General features: G+C 33.4%; 1 protein-coding gene across 4 annotated transcripts in view; it reads right to left on the reverse strand.

Annotated features, from left to right (window-relative positions):
• Window positions 1-697: 697 nt before the first annotated feature.
• Window positions 698-16,608, reverse strand: part of LOC118187885 (alanine aminotransferase 2-like) — a 75,070-nt gene continuing 59,159 nt past the window's right edge. For 2 of the 4 annotated variants that reach the window (XM_085810296.1, XM_085810294.1), the window contains 2 exons: window positions 1,169-1,281; window positions 698-1,044 (listed from right to left, as the gene is read on the reverse strand). In XM_085810296.1, the coding sequence (XP_085666422.1) occupies window positions 951-1,044; window positions 1,169-1,281 (207 nt within the window). In that variant the 3' untranslated portion in view covers window positions 698-950. Of the gene's footprint in view, window positions 1,045-1,168; window positions 1,282-4,527; window positions 4,684-16,608 lie in introns of all 4 variants that reach the window. The other 2 variants (XM_085810293.1, XM_085810295.1) reach the window with 2 other exon arrangements.

Consider the following 16,608-nt stretch of genomic DNA (forward strand, 5'->3'; position numbering starts at 1 on the left):
ATAAACAATTACAGTTACATAGGGCCGGATACAGTTACAGTTATATAATTATCTGGATTAAAATTTCCATCTGGTGATATTTTAATCCAGATAATTACATAACTGTAACTGCTATAATTATATAACTGCCTAGCCAATCTTGGAGACTTTTAACGATTTTCTTCAAATTTGGCAACAAAAATTAGTCAATAAAACCATTGCTAGTTTGGCTTTATCTTACCATTTTGGCAAGATAAAGCCAAACGTAAACTTGACAACTTGATAAAGCCAAACTTGTATTGATGTAAATAGTTATCTTGCCATTTTGGCAAGATAACTATTTACATCAATATAAAATGGACTTATCCCTGTAACCCCATTTTTCCGGCAATGCTTGGCATCCTGAGTCCTTTCACATTACATTAAGGAAGAGATATCATAATTTACGTATAACTTCGCTATAATTATTTACATGTATACAAAATTCGTAACAGTATCATGGCATTTATAATAATTTTTTTAAAAATAATAATTACTATTAACTTCTGGTACACCGGATATTTTTTCGGCATGCCAGTTACTAGTGAAAATCGCTATTTGTTTATTTCTCTTCCTATTTGAAAGTCTTTCTATAAAATATGGAAGGAATTCATCTTAAATACATGTCTTTTTAATAAAATATAAGGAATCTTTCATATAAAGGCTAGAAATGAAATTTATTCGACAATATTTTTATAAATTTGTAAATTTCGGGAATTAAAAATGAAAAATGCCGTAATGACAGCAATACAGTATTCAGTTTTTCCAGCAATACTTTAATTTATTAATTTTGCTACAGTAAATTATATCTGAAACAAATTAAAGGCACAATTTTTCAAACCTGTCCAAGAATTACGTTTTATAGAAATTTATGCTTTGAATAAGTAATTCAACACTGATATTTAAGAAGAGTGACATTCCTCAAACCAAATTCAGTCCTTGTATTTCTCTAAGAATTGCAAATGAAACTCAAGAATGCGTTGTATGATTATCTTTAATTTGTCCGTCTGAGGCAGGATTGTTAATCTAGACAAAAGAAAAACAAAAATATACATTCAGTTCAAGTTGCAGCGTTATTTTCATTACGTAATTAAAAAATACCAACTTATGAAATAAATTAATATTTTGTACTTGAATAAAACACATTTACCGAAAATGATATGTTTCTGGTCTTTGGCCGAAGAAGTAACCTGGCTGTACAGATATCCCAGCGGTTTCGACTAATTCCATTGCGTAAAATTCATCAGGACTTTGCTTCCGTTTCTGAATGATAAAAAGGAGAATTAATACAGTTGAGTAGAAAAAATTTGAAAGCTTCTTAGATTTTATATTACGGCCAAAGGGGCTTTTCTTCATTAACACACACATACACGTTTCGAGAACATTTGGGCTAAAACTACTTAAAAACCCTTTGGCAAAAAATACTTAAAAACGGCATATCTTTAGAATTTCCGATAGACAGGCTCACGGCGCTGGAGATAAAAATGTTTTATTCCTTACAGTGTTATCACTGCTCGCTTTGAAATCGTTGAGTTTGTTAATCAAAAATTCTTTAAAATTTGACAAAATTTGGAATAGCCAATAGAAAAAATTTCCAAACTCCAAATTCGGGCTTTTAGATGCCCATGTTCGGGTGGAAGACTACGTTATTCAAAATTTGATGGCTCTAGGTACGTTTTTTTTACAGTGGGAGAAACATACATACATTCATACAGATTCTTCATTAGTTAATTTCTTTACTATAATACAAGGCGATAACATTTGGTGGCAACAATTTGGAAAGTGAAACGGACATTTATAGTGAACTGACGCAAAAGGCCGTTTGGAGACTATTAATCCATCTGAGCTAACGCCTCCTTGGGCTAAAATTTTTTTTGATTGCTAGTGTTTAGGAATTTTTTAAGAAAGTATCAAGTTAATTTTTATCTTCTTTATATATATAAGCGGCTAAAGTGTGTGTCGCCGATAGTTTATTGTTGCCACTCGGAAAAATGAGCGCGGAAATTAACGTTTCCGCAGTTTTTAATTAATATCTTGACCGATTAAAGTCGTATGAAAATGAGAACGATATCAATGGATTCAGAGAATTTTTTGGAATCCGAGGGTACGCGTCTCGAATTTCAACTTGGCGCCGTTCCGTAGATATTCGAGAAAAAAGAATTTGGCAAGTAGCCAAATTCCTCTAATAGGGAAAACCCAAGAAAGAAAGTGGAAAATGTAGGGAAAACATAGGGAAAAATTAGTTTTTAATTAATATCTCGGCTAATTAAAGTCCCAAAAAGACGCGAATGGTCAAAATGGCGTGCCACGGACCTGCGCAATCCAACGGTGTGCTTCGCTAGGCCCGGGAGCTAACCGTTTCGGAGGAGATGATGTTACTTCACCCCATATATATATATATATGCGGCTTAAGTGTCTGTTTGTCGCCAATAGTTTATTGGTTGCTTTCGTAACTGTACTAGCCAATGGGGTGAAGTTGCCACGGCACAGGGTTGCCGTTTCAATTGAGACGTAGACAATTTCCTGTAAAACTTGCCTTTGCTATGACCATCCATAAGTCTCAGGGACAAACGCTTATGCGTGTTGGCATTTTTTTACCTGAGCCTGCATTTGGACACGGTCAACTTTATGTTGCCTGTTCAAGAGTTCGTGAAAGAACGGACGTAAAATTAAAAATAATGGATGGTCCTCTGCAAGGCGAGCTTAAAAGTAATATAAAGATCTACACAAGAAATGTTATGTACAAAGAGATCTTTGACATGTCAATTAACATTTCATTATTCAAATCACCTTTATTGATTGAGCTAGCGGTGGCTCTTAAGAAATGGACCGCCAGTGGTTTCCTTCATTGCACTCTAAGCAATTAAGCAAATAGAAAGGAGAAACCCCGTGGGGCAATAAGCAAAGGGGCGTCCTCGCCGCTTGCCCTGGGTAATTCAGTTTAAATTAGCAGACACCTTTGTACAAATCATTTTAATTACAATTTATAATATCCAGAACAGCGGTCATTTCGTATGACCGCCAGACTTTCTAGTTAAATATAATTTAATTGCTTCCCGTTTTTCGATTTGTGTGGAACTGTCGTGTGTCGAAATACCATCAGAGCGCTGTCAAGGTAGCTTCTGAATGTAAACAAAACACATCCCATTTGAAGCCTTGTTTTCTTGGTTTATATTCTAATCGGTAGTGTTTTTATACTTATTCCTAGCTGAAGACTTATAAGCCTCCCGTTTTAATTTGGATACTTTTCTAGTTAGTACATAGAAAAATCAGAAAGACTAGAAATAGCTAACTATTCCAAATTTAATGAATTCCGTATACATTTAAAGTGCATTAATTTTGATACTTACTTTTGGATAATATTTCTAGTTCCTACATAGAAAAATCAGAAAGACTGCAAATGGCTAACTATTCCAAATTTAATAAATTTCTTATACATTAAAGTGTGTTAATTTTCATACTTACTTTGGATAATTTTTCTAGTTCGTACATAGAAAAATCAGAAAGACTGCAAATGGCTAACTATTCCAAATTTAATAGATTTCTTATACATTAAAATGTGTCTGAGCTAACTATTACAGAAAAGTATACGTGGTGTTTTCGGAAGTTATCTTAGAAAAGAATTCACAGAAAGTTTAAAATTAACAATTGAAGCAATCACTGAAGAAATGTAATACTAGTTGGTTCATAAGCCGGTATGATTGGTGCATCCTTACGCACCAGTTTCCCATTTTACCCATGTGAAAAGTTACTACATGATCACAGTTTAAGTAGACCAAAATTTCGTAATTTTATGTGAACGCTATACGGCGGCCATGATAAGTTCTGACGCACGATGTTGACATTGATTTGGCTTCAGTTTCGTGACGTGATGCTCATTTCACTTATAACCAAACCAAGTATTGTTTTTCCCACTCGCAAAGTGTCGGGGTTGAGAAATTAATAAACACTGTATGAGGCAACACATCAAAGTATGAACTCATTAATCTCCTTTACTTAAAACCCATTGTTCTATTACGTAACGACTTTTGGGGTGGCATAGTACGACTTTTGGGGTAGCGATATCTTTCGGATCACATTTCATTAACATATACGCTGATAATGACTCTGAGAGCGGCGTTTAGTAACACCATTGCGTTTAACATATTTTAATCCATTTACTGTTAAAATTTCATTGCTGTTTATTAACATGTAAATTTATTGAGGTGTCTAATGATAAGAGTTTGTTTTGTCTCTTCTCTCTACTTATAAATGTGGCCAAGTAAATAAGACCGCTGTACGCTGGTCAAATCATGGTTTAAATCCTAGGATTATGGGCTGACGGTTTTATTTTCGTGATTTCTCTTGTATAACATGAATATGAGTCGGTTTCTTTGAGAATGTTATCCATGAAAGCATCCTTCGCATTACACCTACAATTTTTGTTTACTTAAATGACTTTAAATCTTCGCTGTGATTCTCAATTAATGTGAATTTCAGTGATTTAATATTCCAAGGGCCATTACTTACCTGAGCTTCTTCTAAGGCTTTCTTTGAAAGTTCAATCTTTGGAAATGCATATATAGATCCAGCTATTTTACTGCAAGATAAACCTTCAACACTATTAAGCTTTTCATAGTAATACTGGGCCCCTTCTTTCAGAGATTGTAGAATGCTCGACTTTTCCTAAAACATGTTTAAGCTATCAGTACATTAGACTCAAGAAATAGCTTAGTAAATTAGATCAAAATATCTGACTGACCTCTGTTTGTGCATTTAAATTGTTATTTGGACAGCATTTGAATATTTTCAAACACTGCTCCTACCAAGCGAATGAAGTATCCCCAAACTAAATCAAAACTCATTTTTGAATTTAGTATTTACATTTTTGAATTTAGTATTTACATTTTTGAATTTAGTATTTACATTTTTGAATTTAGTATTTACATTTTTGAATTTGGCATTTACATGGCATTTTTGAATTTGGTATACATCTGCCTGGCAACTGGTGAGATTAACGTTAATCTTAAATAGAGTCAGATTAAGAGATTCGTGCTTCGTTTAGACGACGGTTTTGTCGTCATAAAGCTTTGTGGTTTAAGACATAAAAGCTCTAAAGTTTATTTATACCTGTTTAGCATGGTTTAAGATAGAAACAATAAGGGCAGGGAAAGTTGAGAAAGCGCTAATTTAGATATTAATTTTCACTATGAGCAGGCTCAAAATGATCTTTTTAAGTTTTACGTAATCTCAGAGCAGAGAAGAATCTGTAATTTTAATATGGTTTCTAAACAAATTTCTGTGACACTCTATTTGGGAAAAAGAAAAATTTTTACTCTTTAATAAATCACACAGCATTACCAGTAATAAAACCACCATCTCAAGAAAAATTCGTTATTTTATTAAATAAAAGTAAATGCTCCTGTGAAGAATATAAGCTAGCCAAAAAATATCGAATGAGTTTGAGATTAAAAATTTGGGCGAATATACAGATTTATACAGACATTCGCACATTTTTTAGACGAATTTCATTGCATTTATAGAAATATTTTACGTAAACGTTTTGAGTTTTAAATGTTCCATTTGATAACCCTTATTCTTCACTATCTTTATACAACGTAATTTCAAAGACAATAAAGCCTTTTTACTTCCTTGTACGAATTAAAAAGGAAGTATTGTAATCACGAAATGTTTCAGGCAGCATATTTCAACGAAAATATCCATTTTGACCGCTATCGAATGCAATTTAACGATGCTTTTGCGTGACATCTGTACGTAAGGACAGAATAAAAGACTTTTTTTCTTGAAAAAAATGATAAAACTGCTTTAAAATGAATCTGAAGAAAATTTTTCGTGACGTATCAGACGCCACGTACGTACAGACACCACGAAAAATTCTCTATCTCGCATAACTCGAAAACGAGTAGCCTCAGAATGTTGAAATTTTGTATATAGGACTGCTATAACATGTAGATGTGCACCTCGTATTTTGGTTGCAATCGGCTGCACCAAACGTATATAAATATATTTATATATATATATATCCACTCTGTTACCCGGCTCAGTGATCTCAGTTTCTTTACTCTTATATGTTTGTAAAATGTGTATTTTTTGCTTTAAAAATGATTGAATTATGTTGTTCTTATCTTCCGGTTAAGGTTTTTATGCCTTTAGGAAATTTGCAAGGAATATTTGTACAATTATCAACAATTTAAAAGCTGTTTAAGTGCTAATTTTTAAATAACGTGGCGGATATATTTGTTTACATTTGAAAAAGCAGAATAGTAGATTTGTTGCGAAACTAGAGAGACAGCTTCGCAACACCAAAGCTAACGCCTTCATTTATTATTGCGAATTAAATCATGCTTAATTCTTTCTGGAATTTTTTCGAGGAAATAAGTGTTTAAGATTTACTTCGTAATTTTTAATATAGATGTTTTGAGTTTTTATGTGTTTTTGCCTTGTCGTGAAGTGAGAACTGAATTAATTGAATGAGAAATACTGAATCGTCTGTGAAAAACTATTCTTTGTTGTTTTGTTTGCTTAATTTCTTTGTAACGTTGCGCGCCTCCAACTTGCACGCAACCAAGAGGTGACTGTGAAAACTGGATAAAATACAGAGTCCTGTGAAGGGTTTAAGTCCCTTTTTATTCAGCGTAAAAATTACAATTGCGTGCTCTTGACGCCCACAGACTGCGCCAACTCGGCGGTCCAATAAAAATAATAACCTGAAAAAAAAAAAAAAAACTAAAGACAAGACTCTAACTACGAGGCTCTCTAAAATAACTAACTCACCGCGTTTTACAATACCGCTGCTAATTCAGCAGACTTGAAGCTCACTTGAACGATTAACACTACTTCCCGCCAAGCACATAGGCCGAAACGCGGGGTGCTTCAATTTCTCGCTAACTACCTCCGCGCTCGTGAAGTAAGAATATCACACTCCGAACTCGTTTCCCTCCTATTTAAATCATAATACTTCCGCTGATACTTTGAATCCTTGCGCGTTCTACTCAAATTTACATATTCTGGCATTGGCAGTTCCAGGGGAAAGTAAGGCTTGACAGGAAAGATAGTTTAAACTTAAAATAAATGTTAGTTAAAATAAATATAAACCCTACATTTTTTATACATTGTTCTAGATTTATTATAGTTTTTGAAGAGAACCTGTAGCAACGATTAGATAATTCTTCAAAAGATATAAAATTTTGTGCATTCTGAGTTATAATATGAACGAAATATAACGCTGTTAAGTGAAACTAGCGCCAGAGTGTCGTTATGGTAAACGAATATAGTGAATTTTAAAGAGTGCATTTATTCTATTGTGGTTTATGCGCTATCGACGAAGTAGATTTAATTCAATACAATAAGTTTAAATGAAATGAAAGAAAAAATGCATATAATTTAATACTCCGTACAAGGAAGTCATGCGGTGTTCACATCAGATTTTTTAGTACGAAAAGAGGTCTTTTATTCCATTCCTCTTCAAAAATTTAAAGTTCTACAAGGGTTGTAGGTTAAAGTTTGGACAATTCGCTTTATAAAAGTCCAACAGCGCAAAAATACAGGCATGATACATCAGAAGATTTGGTAGCGATATGAGTGAAGGGTATGGGCTTGATACTTGTTTTTTGTTCTATTTTTTTCCCCAAATGAACAGTGGATTTTAACTTGCGGCTATTTGCTTTGTTTTGATGCAGTTGTACTGATTCATGACATTGTAGGTAAATAGAAAGTACTTCATATTTGGAAATTGGCTACAAAATATGTTTCTCATAATATGTGGAGTTGACCTTAATAGTTTTCTGCACTGTCTTTAATTATTATTTGTCGTTATATCCCCTTATACAAATACCTTTGAAGAACTTTCTTTATATTCTTTGAACCATGTTCTAAGATTTTCTTCTTATCTCTGTTGATAATAAATGGATCTCTTTTTATTGAGGTCATTTAAATATACCTAGAATTTATCTATCGTGACAACATTTTCCCATTTCTGTTCGAATAACTGTTTCTCACAGAAAATTCTGCAACGCGTTCTACTTTGGGCGATATGTTGTGGAGAAAGACGATGCACATTGCGTTTTTTAACCTTTTTAAGATTCAAATCAGCTTTAATCACTTTGCTTACATTTGATACTGAGCATTTTAATGATTATGCAACTGTCCTTTGACTTCGGAGATTTTCTTTTAACATTAACAGTCGTACTTTTGCAACTTTTAAATCATTCCGTTTTTTCCTTGGATATGTATTCTGAACAATTTTTTCTTCTTAAAGCCAAACTTTGACGTGTTTTTTCTCTCTCATTGGCAAGCTATCATTTCTTTGGATACCGAAAAAACATGGCTTCGACAGCATTTTTTAGTAACAAAATACGAATAATTTTCTCCGGAAAGAGCACAAACATAGCCTTCCGTCCATGGCTTCTTTAAAAACGCCATTTTGATGACAAAAAATATTATCAAATACCAGACAATTATTTACACTTTCAAAAATAGTTGCAGTTAAAAGAATTTTCCAAGAAGGCGATTGTTTTCTAATAGCAAAGCAAAGTCGTCTAAATAGTGTGCGAACAACTTCTGTACACTCTTGAAACACAGGTTTAACTTCCTAAACCAACGCATAAGGGTTATTACAAGTTTTAACGTTGAAATGGAATTTGAAAGGAATACAAATGTGAATAGGTTTTACACAACTGATAATAACAACTACAAAGTTACTATAAACGAAAGGCATTTGATGATTCCACTTGTTATTTTCTCAAAAGATACTGAAACAAAAATCTTAGAATTAATTAAAATAAATATTTTGAAATAAACTGGAATGAACTTACAAACGAAAGCTCAAATTCCCTCCAAAGCAGTGATGATATGTGTGAAGTCAAATCATTAGCATATGAAGTGTTATGTGTCTGTGTGATTCCGCAGTATGTTAAAAGGGAAAATAACATAAAAATGTATTTGACAATTCAGATATATAATTTTTTGCTAATTAACAGTGAACGAGTCAGTGTTTCCGAATGAGCCGTATGAAACGAATTTTAATAATAAGAAATATAACCACTGCATTTGACTCTTTTAGAAGCAGGACTGAATAATATGAATACGGAAACAATATATCTGATATGTTGTATAAAGTTTGGACGTCTCTATTCTATTCGATGCTTTGTTTCAATCTCTCACATTACGAATGATATTTACATGTAAGCAACTTAGATAATAATTTTCCCTACGAACAGAAAAGGCTGAAAATGATCCTTTTAGATTTTACTCAATTTTAGAACAAAAGAATCTGCAAAATTAGAATTTAGAAGAATCTGTAAAATTAGTATAGTTTCTAAACAAATTTTCTGTGACATTATATTGGGGAAACGAAAAAAGGTTTATTCTTTGAAAACTGACAGCGCATTATTAAAAGCAAAATTAGTAGTTTAATATAAATTTGATAATATATTAAAAAAATTTAAAAAAATTATAATCTTTAAGCTTTCAGATTTTATAATACGCCCAAATGGGCTTTTTTTAACGTTTTGTCTGTTACGTTTATATATTAAATATTATGTTATTCTCACTTAAATCATTAAATTCAATTCGACAGCAGTATCACAAAATATTTAAAAAGAACATATGTTTTGAATTTCTGATATACAGTCTCGCGCGCTGGAGATAAAATTTTTTCCTGTACAGCGGTGAGCTTTGAAATCGGTCAGTTTGTTAATCAAAAATTCGTTAAAGTTTTACAAAATATGAAATTGACAATAAAACAAATTCAAAATTTGGGTATATCCGAGTGAAAGAATACGTTGTTCAAAATTTGATGTCTGTAGGTACCGTTGTTTTTTCACAATGCGAGAAACATACATACAGTGGTGGCCAAAATTGTGGATACTTTTTGGAAATTTTTATGTTTTTGAACTTTGCATGCTTATAGAAAACTTTACGTTTCACAAAATGCAAACTTGTATATATAATTTTAAAGAGAATTTATTACTGAATTCAATACAAAACACAAAATTGAATTATTTGCAATACAAAAAAAGTTAATCGATAATAGTTATCGATATACATTACATAATGTTGATTGCAGTGAGTTATCAGTACTTAGTAGGGTACCCTTTATTTTTGATTACAGCTTCACATCGACGTTTCATTGAGCTGACAATAGTTTTAAGCTCATCTTTCGTTATTACATGATGCCAGGAAACAATTGTAACCTCAATTAGTTCCCTTTTATTTGATGGGTGCCTTATTCGGACAAGAGTTTTCAAACGATGCCACAAATTTTCGATAGGATTGAGGTCAGGACTGTTTCCTGGCCATGACAACACTTTAATGCTCTTTGTACGAAACCACTCTTTCGATATTTTGGCCGTGTGGCAAGGAGCAGAATCCTGCTGAAAAATAAAGGAAGCATTGTTGGGAAAGAGATCTCTGATGGAAGGTAAAAGTTTTGGTTCTAGAATAGTGTCAATGTATTTTCTGGCATTCAGTGTCCCATCGACGACATGAAGGCGACCAATACCATCTGTTGACATGCATGACCAAATCATAACATTAACTGGTTTCTTCACAGTTGCTTGAATGCAGTCAGGATGTAGCTCTTCTACGTCTTACATATTTTCACCCATCACTACCGAATAACGATATCTTAGTTTCATCACTCCATATAACTTGCGACCACTAATCATCTGTCCAATTAATGTGTTCCTTTGCCCACTGTAGTCTTTTTTTCATTGCTGAAAATTAAGATAAGGCTTTTTTTGTGGAATTCTACCTCTCAGTCCAACATCTGTTAATCTTCTCCTGATTGTTCTTGAACTGACAGAAACACCAGCATCATCAGATCACTTCTGATGGCCGCTGATGACATTTTCTATCTTGGAGATATAGTCTTTTTATTCTTCTGTCATAAATAGATGTGGTGCACCTTTTTCGGCCTTTTCCTTCTTTGTTTTTTATTGAATTTGTCTCCTGATATCGTAAACGAAACTTTCGGACTCCAGATGTAGTTAATGAACCACCCACCTGTCTTGCAATTTCAGCATAGGAAAGACCACTTTCTCGTAACACAATAATATTACATCTCTTTCTAGGTGTCCAATCTACTCTTTTATTTGATGTCATTGCTTCTTGACTAAATATTAAAAATTTTTACAAAAATTCCTACTTGTAATTGCAGTGTATAAGAAACAGGTCCTCTTTCTACAGAACAAAGCAAAATAATGAATTGTTTCAAGTGTAAACTTGATGTCAGCTTCTACTGGCAGTTACTAACATTTGATTGGTTCTCAGAATAAGAACAGTGATTGGCCAGGAAAGCTAGACATTACAAACCACTTCATATCTGTGTTTTTTATTTATATTAAAGTACATATAACTTTTTTTGTATTGCAAATAATTGAATTTTGTGTTTTGTGTTTAATTCAGTAATGAATTCTCTTTAAAATGATATATACAAGTTTGCATTTTGTGAAACGTAACATTTTCTATAAGCATACAAAGTTCAAAAACATAAAAATTTCCAAACGTGTCCACAATTTTGGCCACCACTGTACATTTATGCAGATTCTTCATTATTTAATTTGTTTAAATATAAAGCAGGGTTCTAATATTTTGTGGCAACAATCTGAAAAGTGAAACGCCATTTTATAGTGAACAACGCAAAATACCAAAGCGAAATTAGCGGCCCTTCTGGACAAATTGCCCGTTTGGGATAAAAAGTAAATGTTCCAATGAAGAATGTAAGCGAGCCGAAAAAATACGGAACGACTTTGAAAATAAAAATATGCAGATTTATACTTAAAACTGGATGTAATAATATTGCTTATTTAAAAAATTAGTATTATTTAATCATGAATTTAATTATAAGTATAAAACAAGACTTACATTCGTTTAAATTGAATAAAAAACCATTTTCAAATACAGGTGATAACAGCTTTATTTTAGAAAATGGAATTCACTCAAGATTATTAGGCCATTCTAAAAATACCATTAATAAATAATGAAAGAAATTAACAACTCTTCCATCCTTGGGATCTTAATCTGAAACTCTTAAACTGAGTGACTTAAATCCAGGAAAATATAAACTGATGCCTTTGAAACATGTGCTCTCAAAGTATGGAGATTTAAAATTAGATAACTTAGCAGTAGATGAAAAAGAAGTTATTATCTTTAAAAGTGGGGATTATGTATTTAATTTTAAAGGAAAAATTAATAAAATTAATTTAATTATTACGTATTGAAAAGAGCCTCTTCTTTAAAATTGCAACTTATAAATGGATTTCAATTGGATAGAAGTTTCGACAACAGATAAATTATCTGAAAATTTGATTAGAAATTTTGAAAATGCTATAGATTGGATAATTCTTTCAAAATACCAGGTATAATTAACGCCTTTTATCTTAAAATATAAATACAGAGTAGGTTGGCATAGTAGTTGTGTAGTCAAAGACTATCAGGAAGATTTCTCATCAAGAATGAACACTTAATTCATATGGATGCTATTTCTAGATATCTGATGTTATCTAAAAAGTTTATGAAAGAAAATGCTTCTAAACTGGACTGGAAAAATCTCAGAATTTCAATAGTCTTGTAAGGATTTTTAAAATTTTATTAACAATTAAATTTTGAGTTAAACTTCCTTTCCTCAATCCTTTATCGATCCTTCCTTCCATTATCGATTTTTAATTTCAACTTACCACTTCCGCAAAGAGCGTATTTTCAGAATCACGTCTGAAGGCTAATGAGGAAAAGCGGTATTTAACTGCGAAGTTCTTCTGTCTTAGTGAGAGTTCTTCTGTCTTAGTGAGAGAGATACCAGATATTTTGGCTGCACGCGTCAGTCTTTTTAGGCTACTCTCTCGTAAGCTATTATTACGCTCGGCCGTACTTTAGGCTCTTGATAGCTTTGCAGTCAATTAGCGTTAAGGGGCCAACTCTGTTAGAATCTTGATAGCTTCGGCTATATTTCTTTAGTTAAGATTAGTTTAGTTTAATTCTTAGTTTCTTAAGTTCAAGCTTAAGTGTCGGATTTATTCTACAACTCCAAGACGGAGTTCTGTTACACTTTATTGGAATAATAAAGGGTTATTTTACCCTTCTATCTTGTTTCCTGTCACACAAACTCAAGCGGTTATTCGCTTATCAGTTTTTAAGATTCTTCACTTCCGACGGTAACTTAGAATTACACAGTGGAGAATCCTACAGTCTCATTACAGAGAGCTCTAGAAAATTAAATATGATATTATTTCCTGATTAAAACAAATTATCAGAAAGCACTAGAAAGGTGTTACAGATTGGAAAGAGACTTCCAGATATCAAACGCTTTCGAAAACTTTCATCCTTAAACATATTGATAAAATAAAGACAAGGACATTATACTGAAAACGGACTTATTGGAGAAGTTCTAAATGTTGCATTCAAGAAAATGTTTTAAAGAAGCGATCTAAAATTTTTTCAAGAATCTAATTTTTATTTTTATTTTTATTGAAGAGCATCTCGTTTTTGAGGCGCCCTTTTTTCAATGCTTTTTATCATTCACCAATATTTTCATGCTTTTTTTTTGTTAGAAAATTATAATTCGATCTTCAATATATGTATTCCATATTTATTTTGTTTATATTATCATTCATCCACTTTTATGCATTCTTTATTTAAAAAAAAAATATTTTTCACAGTTTGTCCCCGTGCGGTTTTTTTTAATACAGAAATTGACACGCTCATTTTTATTAAGAAAAATTTAGTTTCTTCCAAATCAATCTTTAGTGCGCTTTTAGTGTAGAATTTGCATTAGTTGTTTATTAAAAATTGTTCTTCATTTATATGCCTTCATTTTTCGTCATTTAAATTTCCTTAAACAAAATTGATTGGACACCAATGAATATTCAAGTATGGGTAAATTTCCTTGCGAACTTTTAGATTCGTAGTGCACATTAAGCAGTAGAAACTTGTAGAGTCATTAGGATCATTTGGAGGCAGACGAGATGAAAAATGAGCAATCGCCTTCGCCGGGAATCGAACCACGGACCTCTGGAATACCGGCTCAGCGTGCAGAACCACTACACCACGAAGGCACGCCAGGAAAGTGGAAGATATACCTTATATACTCCCCTTTTTAAAGGGCGAGTAAGGTTTTAGTGGCCCTAGTCGCCAAATCCTGGGTGTGAAGAATCATCATCCACAACCCTTTTAGTTCGTCCGCCACTGTGGAGACATTAGGTATTTTTGGAAGCAGGCAAGATGAAAAATGAGCAATCGCCTTCGCCGGGAATCGAACTACGGACCTCTGGAATACCGGATCACCGTGCAGAACCACTATACCACGAAGGCACGCTAGGAAAGTGGGAGATATGCTTTTTAAACTGAGGCTTAGGGCATATGTTGTGTAACTCCATTTTAAAAGTGTTCAGAAAAAGACTCAGTAACTAAAATATCGTAAAAATGAGATTACTAAAGCATTTGTACTTACTTGATATGTATAAATAGCAAATACTCTGCTCTATTAACTCAGTAAAGTAAATACTTATTATGAATAAATCATAGAAAATACAATATTAATAAGAAAGACTGCGAATTCGTCTTAAGAATATCCTTCATAGGTAATAGTGATCGGCTAGCAGATCTTTGAATTCCCGTCAACTTGTTATGTTATACAACCCTGAAACTACACATTATGATAAAATATGTTTTTATGATGCTATTACAGCAAACAACTTTTACGCACAATTCGTTTTGCGTTTCCGCAAATCAGTTCCGGTAGATATCATTCGAAGGTAAAAGTCTAATTGTACTTCCCGAAAAAAATTTGATCCTAGTCTTTTCCAGACTCTTACATGCTTATCACCGAGTTTAAGGGCAAATTCGTTCTTGTCAGTGAACAAAGCGTTGCAGAAATATTAGACAGTCCAACTGAAATGCTGGCGATACAATTTAATCTTGACAAGCCGATTTAGGGTGGTTAATGGAACAACACTTGATACTTGGATCTATAGCCACTTCTATGTGAAGCCTTCAGCCTTCAAGAACTCGCAAATATCGTCTTATCATGTGAAACTGTTGTAGAAGTCATTCGTGGATTCCTCTTGTCTGCTATAATACCATATCGATCTTCAAAAATGATGGTAACTCTGGGTCAACCGGGCAAAGATCTTCTGACAACTGTTTAAAGTGTCTCAAATTTTTCCACATTTGAGAAATTACTGAAGGATAAAAGCAAAATAAACAAGAGGCATCTTTGGTTGACTGTCTTACTTCAATGCGTCCGACGGCGCGCCAACGCACACTATCTAGCCTGTTGCCTTCTTTCAGTCAAAAAACAGTTAGTGTTTATAACATTTTTAGCTAAAGCTATCGTAAAACTGTTATAAACAATTCGTATCAGCATTTAAATGAACCTCGTCAAACCATTCAGAATGCTGCTGTCTTCAATGACTGCCTAAATAGCATATGTTAGGCAATCAATTGTCAGTGGCTAATAATGTACAATATTTGTACACTGCCATTTGGATCCGCAGCGATTTTTCAGCCAGTCAAACTTTACTACGTTTTCGAAAACTGATAATTTGCACTGCGTGCTTAACTTCTGGAAACCAGTGTAGTAATGAAAATTGGCACAGTTTCTGGTTTATTAACTTTTTCCTTTTCTTTTGCCAATGAGATGATCTCTAAATATCATACACTTAATTTCCCACATTTTCTAGAAATGCTGTTAAATTATTATTTAAATGATTTGATAAATTAACTGATTACTTTGTAAATATTGAACTTAACCGTAAAAACGTAGAGTTGTTCTTTCAAAAAATGGAATAAAAATGAAATCTAGAAGCTGATATTATTTGATCTTGATATGAAGCATAAGAAATTTTCCGTTTTCATGCGATTTATCTCCTCAACATTACTTTGCTTGCACTTTTGCTCCGTTTTACTAGTTTGCCTTGATTCCGTTTCCCTGGTGGCAGTGGCGTAGCTAGGGTGGGGCAAAGGGGGACATCCGTCCCCGGGCGCAGCATCCAGGGGGCGCCAAATTGATAGTACGAAATTTTAGAATGAAGTGTTTTCCATTCGTGGCACACAGAGAGGGGCGCAAAATCTTCAGTTGCCCTGGGCGCTGAAAACCCTAGCTACGCCCCTGCCTGGTGGTCACCGGAGCCGGTTTTTATCTAATCGGGTCCGGAGTGGAGTCTCGCAAAAGACATGGGTATTCGTAAATGTAAAAAGTTTTTGTTCCCTAGGAGCAATTGCATCTCGTGGAGACGAAAATTCCAAAATTAAAGAGGTTGTTAATAGGAGAAGAGGAAATACGAGACACTGGGGATTCCGAAACCGGGAGGTATTTCGATCAAAACTGGGTTGCTGTCGGACTAGGTCGTAAATACATCCAATTAGGTGCCTTAAAACTGGCTAACGAACCGGCTGTCTATCGCCTCCCTCCCGATGAGAATTTAGAAGGGTGTTTGGTGACTGTACGTCTAGGCAAGGAAATTAGTAGCAACAACATTTTTGTTCTGCTTTCCCTAATGTTTAGAATATTCGAAAATTAAAAATTATATGCAAGTCTATTCTCTTAATCTCCGTTTCCTACTCTATATTATCACAGATGAATATACAATTACT

The sequence above is a fragment of the Stegodyphus dumicola genome, chromosome 2, assembly GCF_044657685.1.
Source record: "Stegodyphus dumicola isolate Sdum_Otavi_A_Nest chromosome 2, ASM4465768v1".
Lineage (NCBI taxonomy): Eukaryota > Metazoa > Arthropoda > Arachnida > Araneae > Eresidae > Stegodyphus > Stegodyphus dumicola.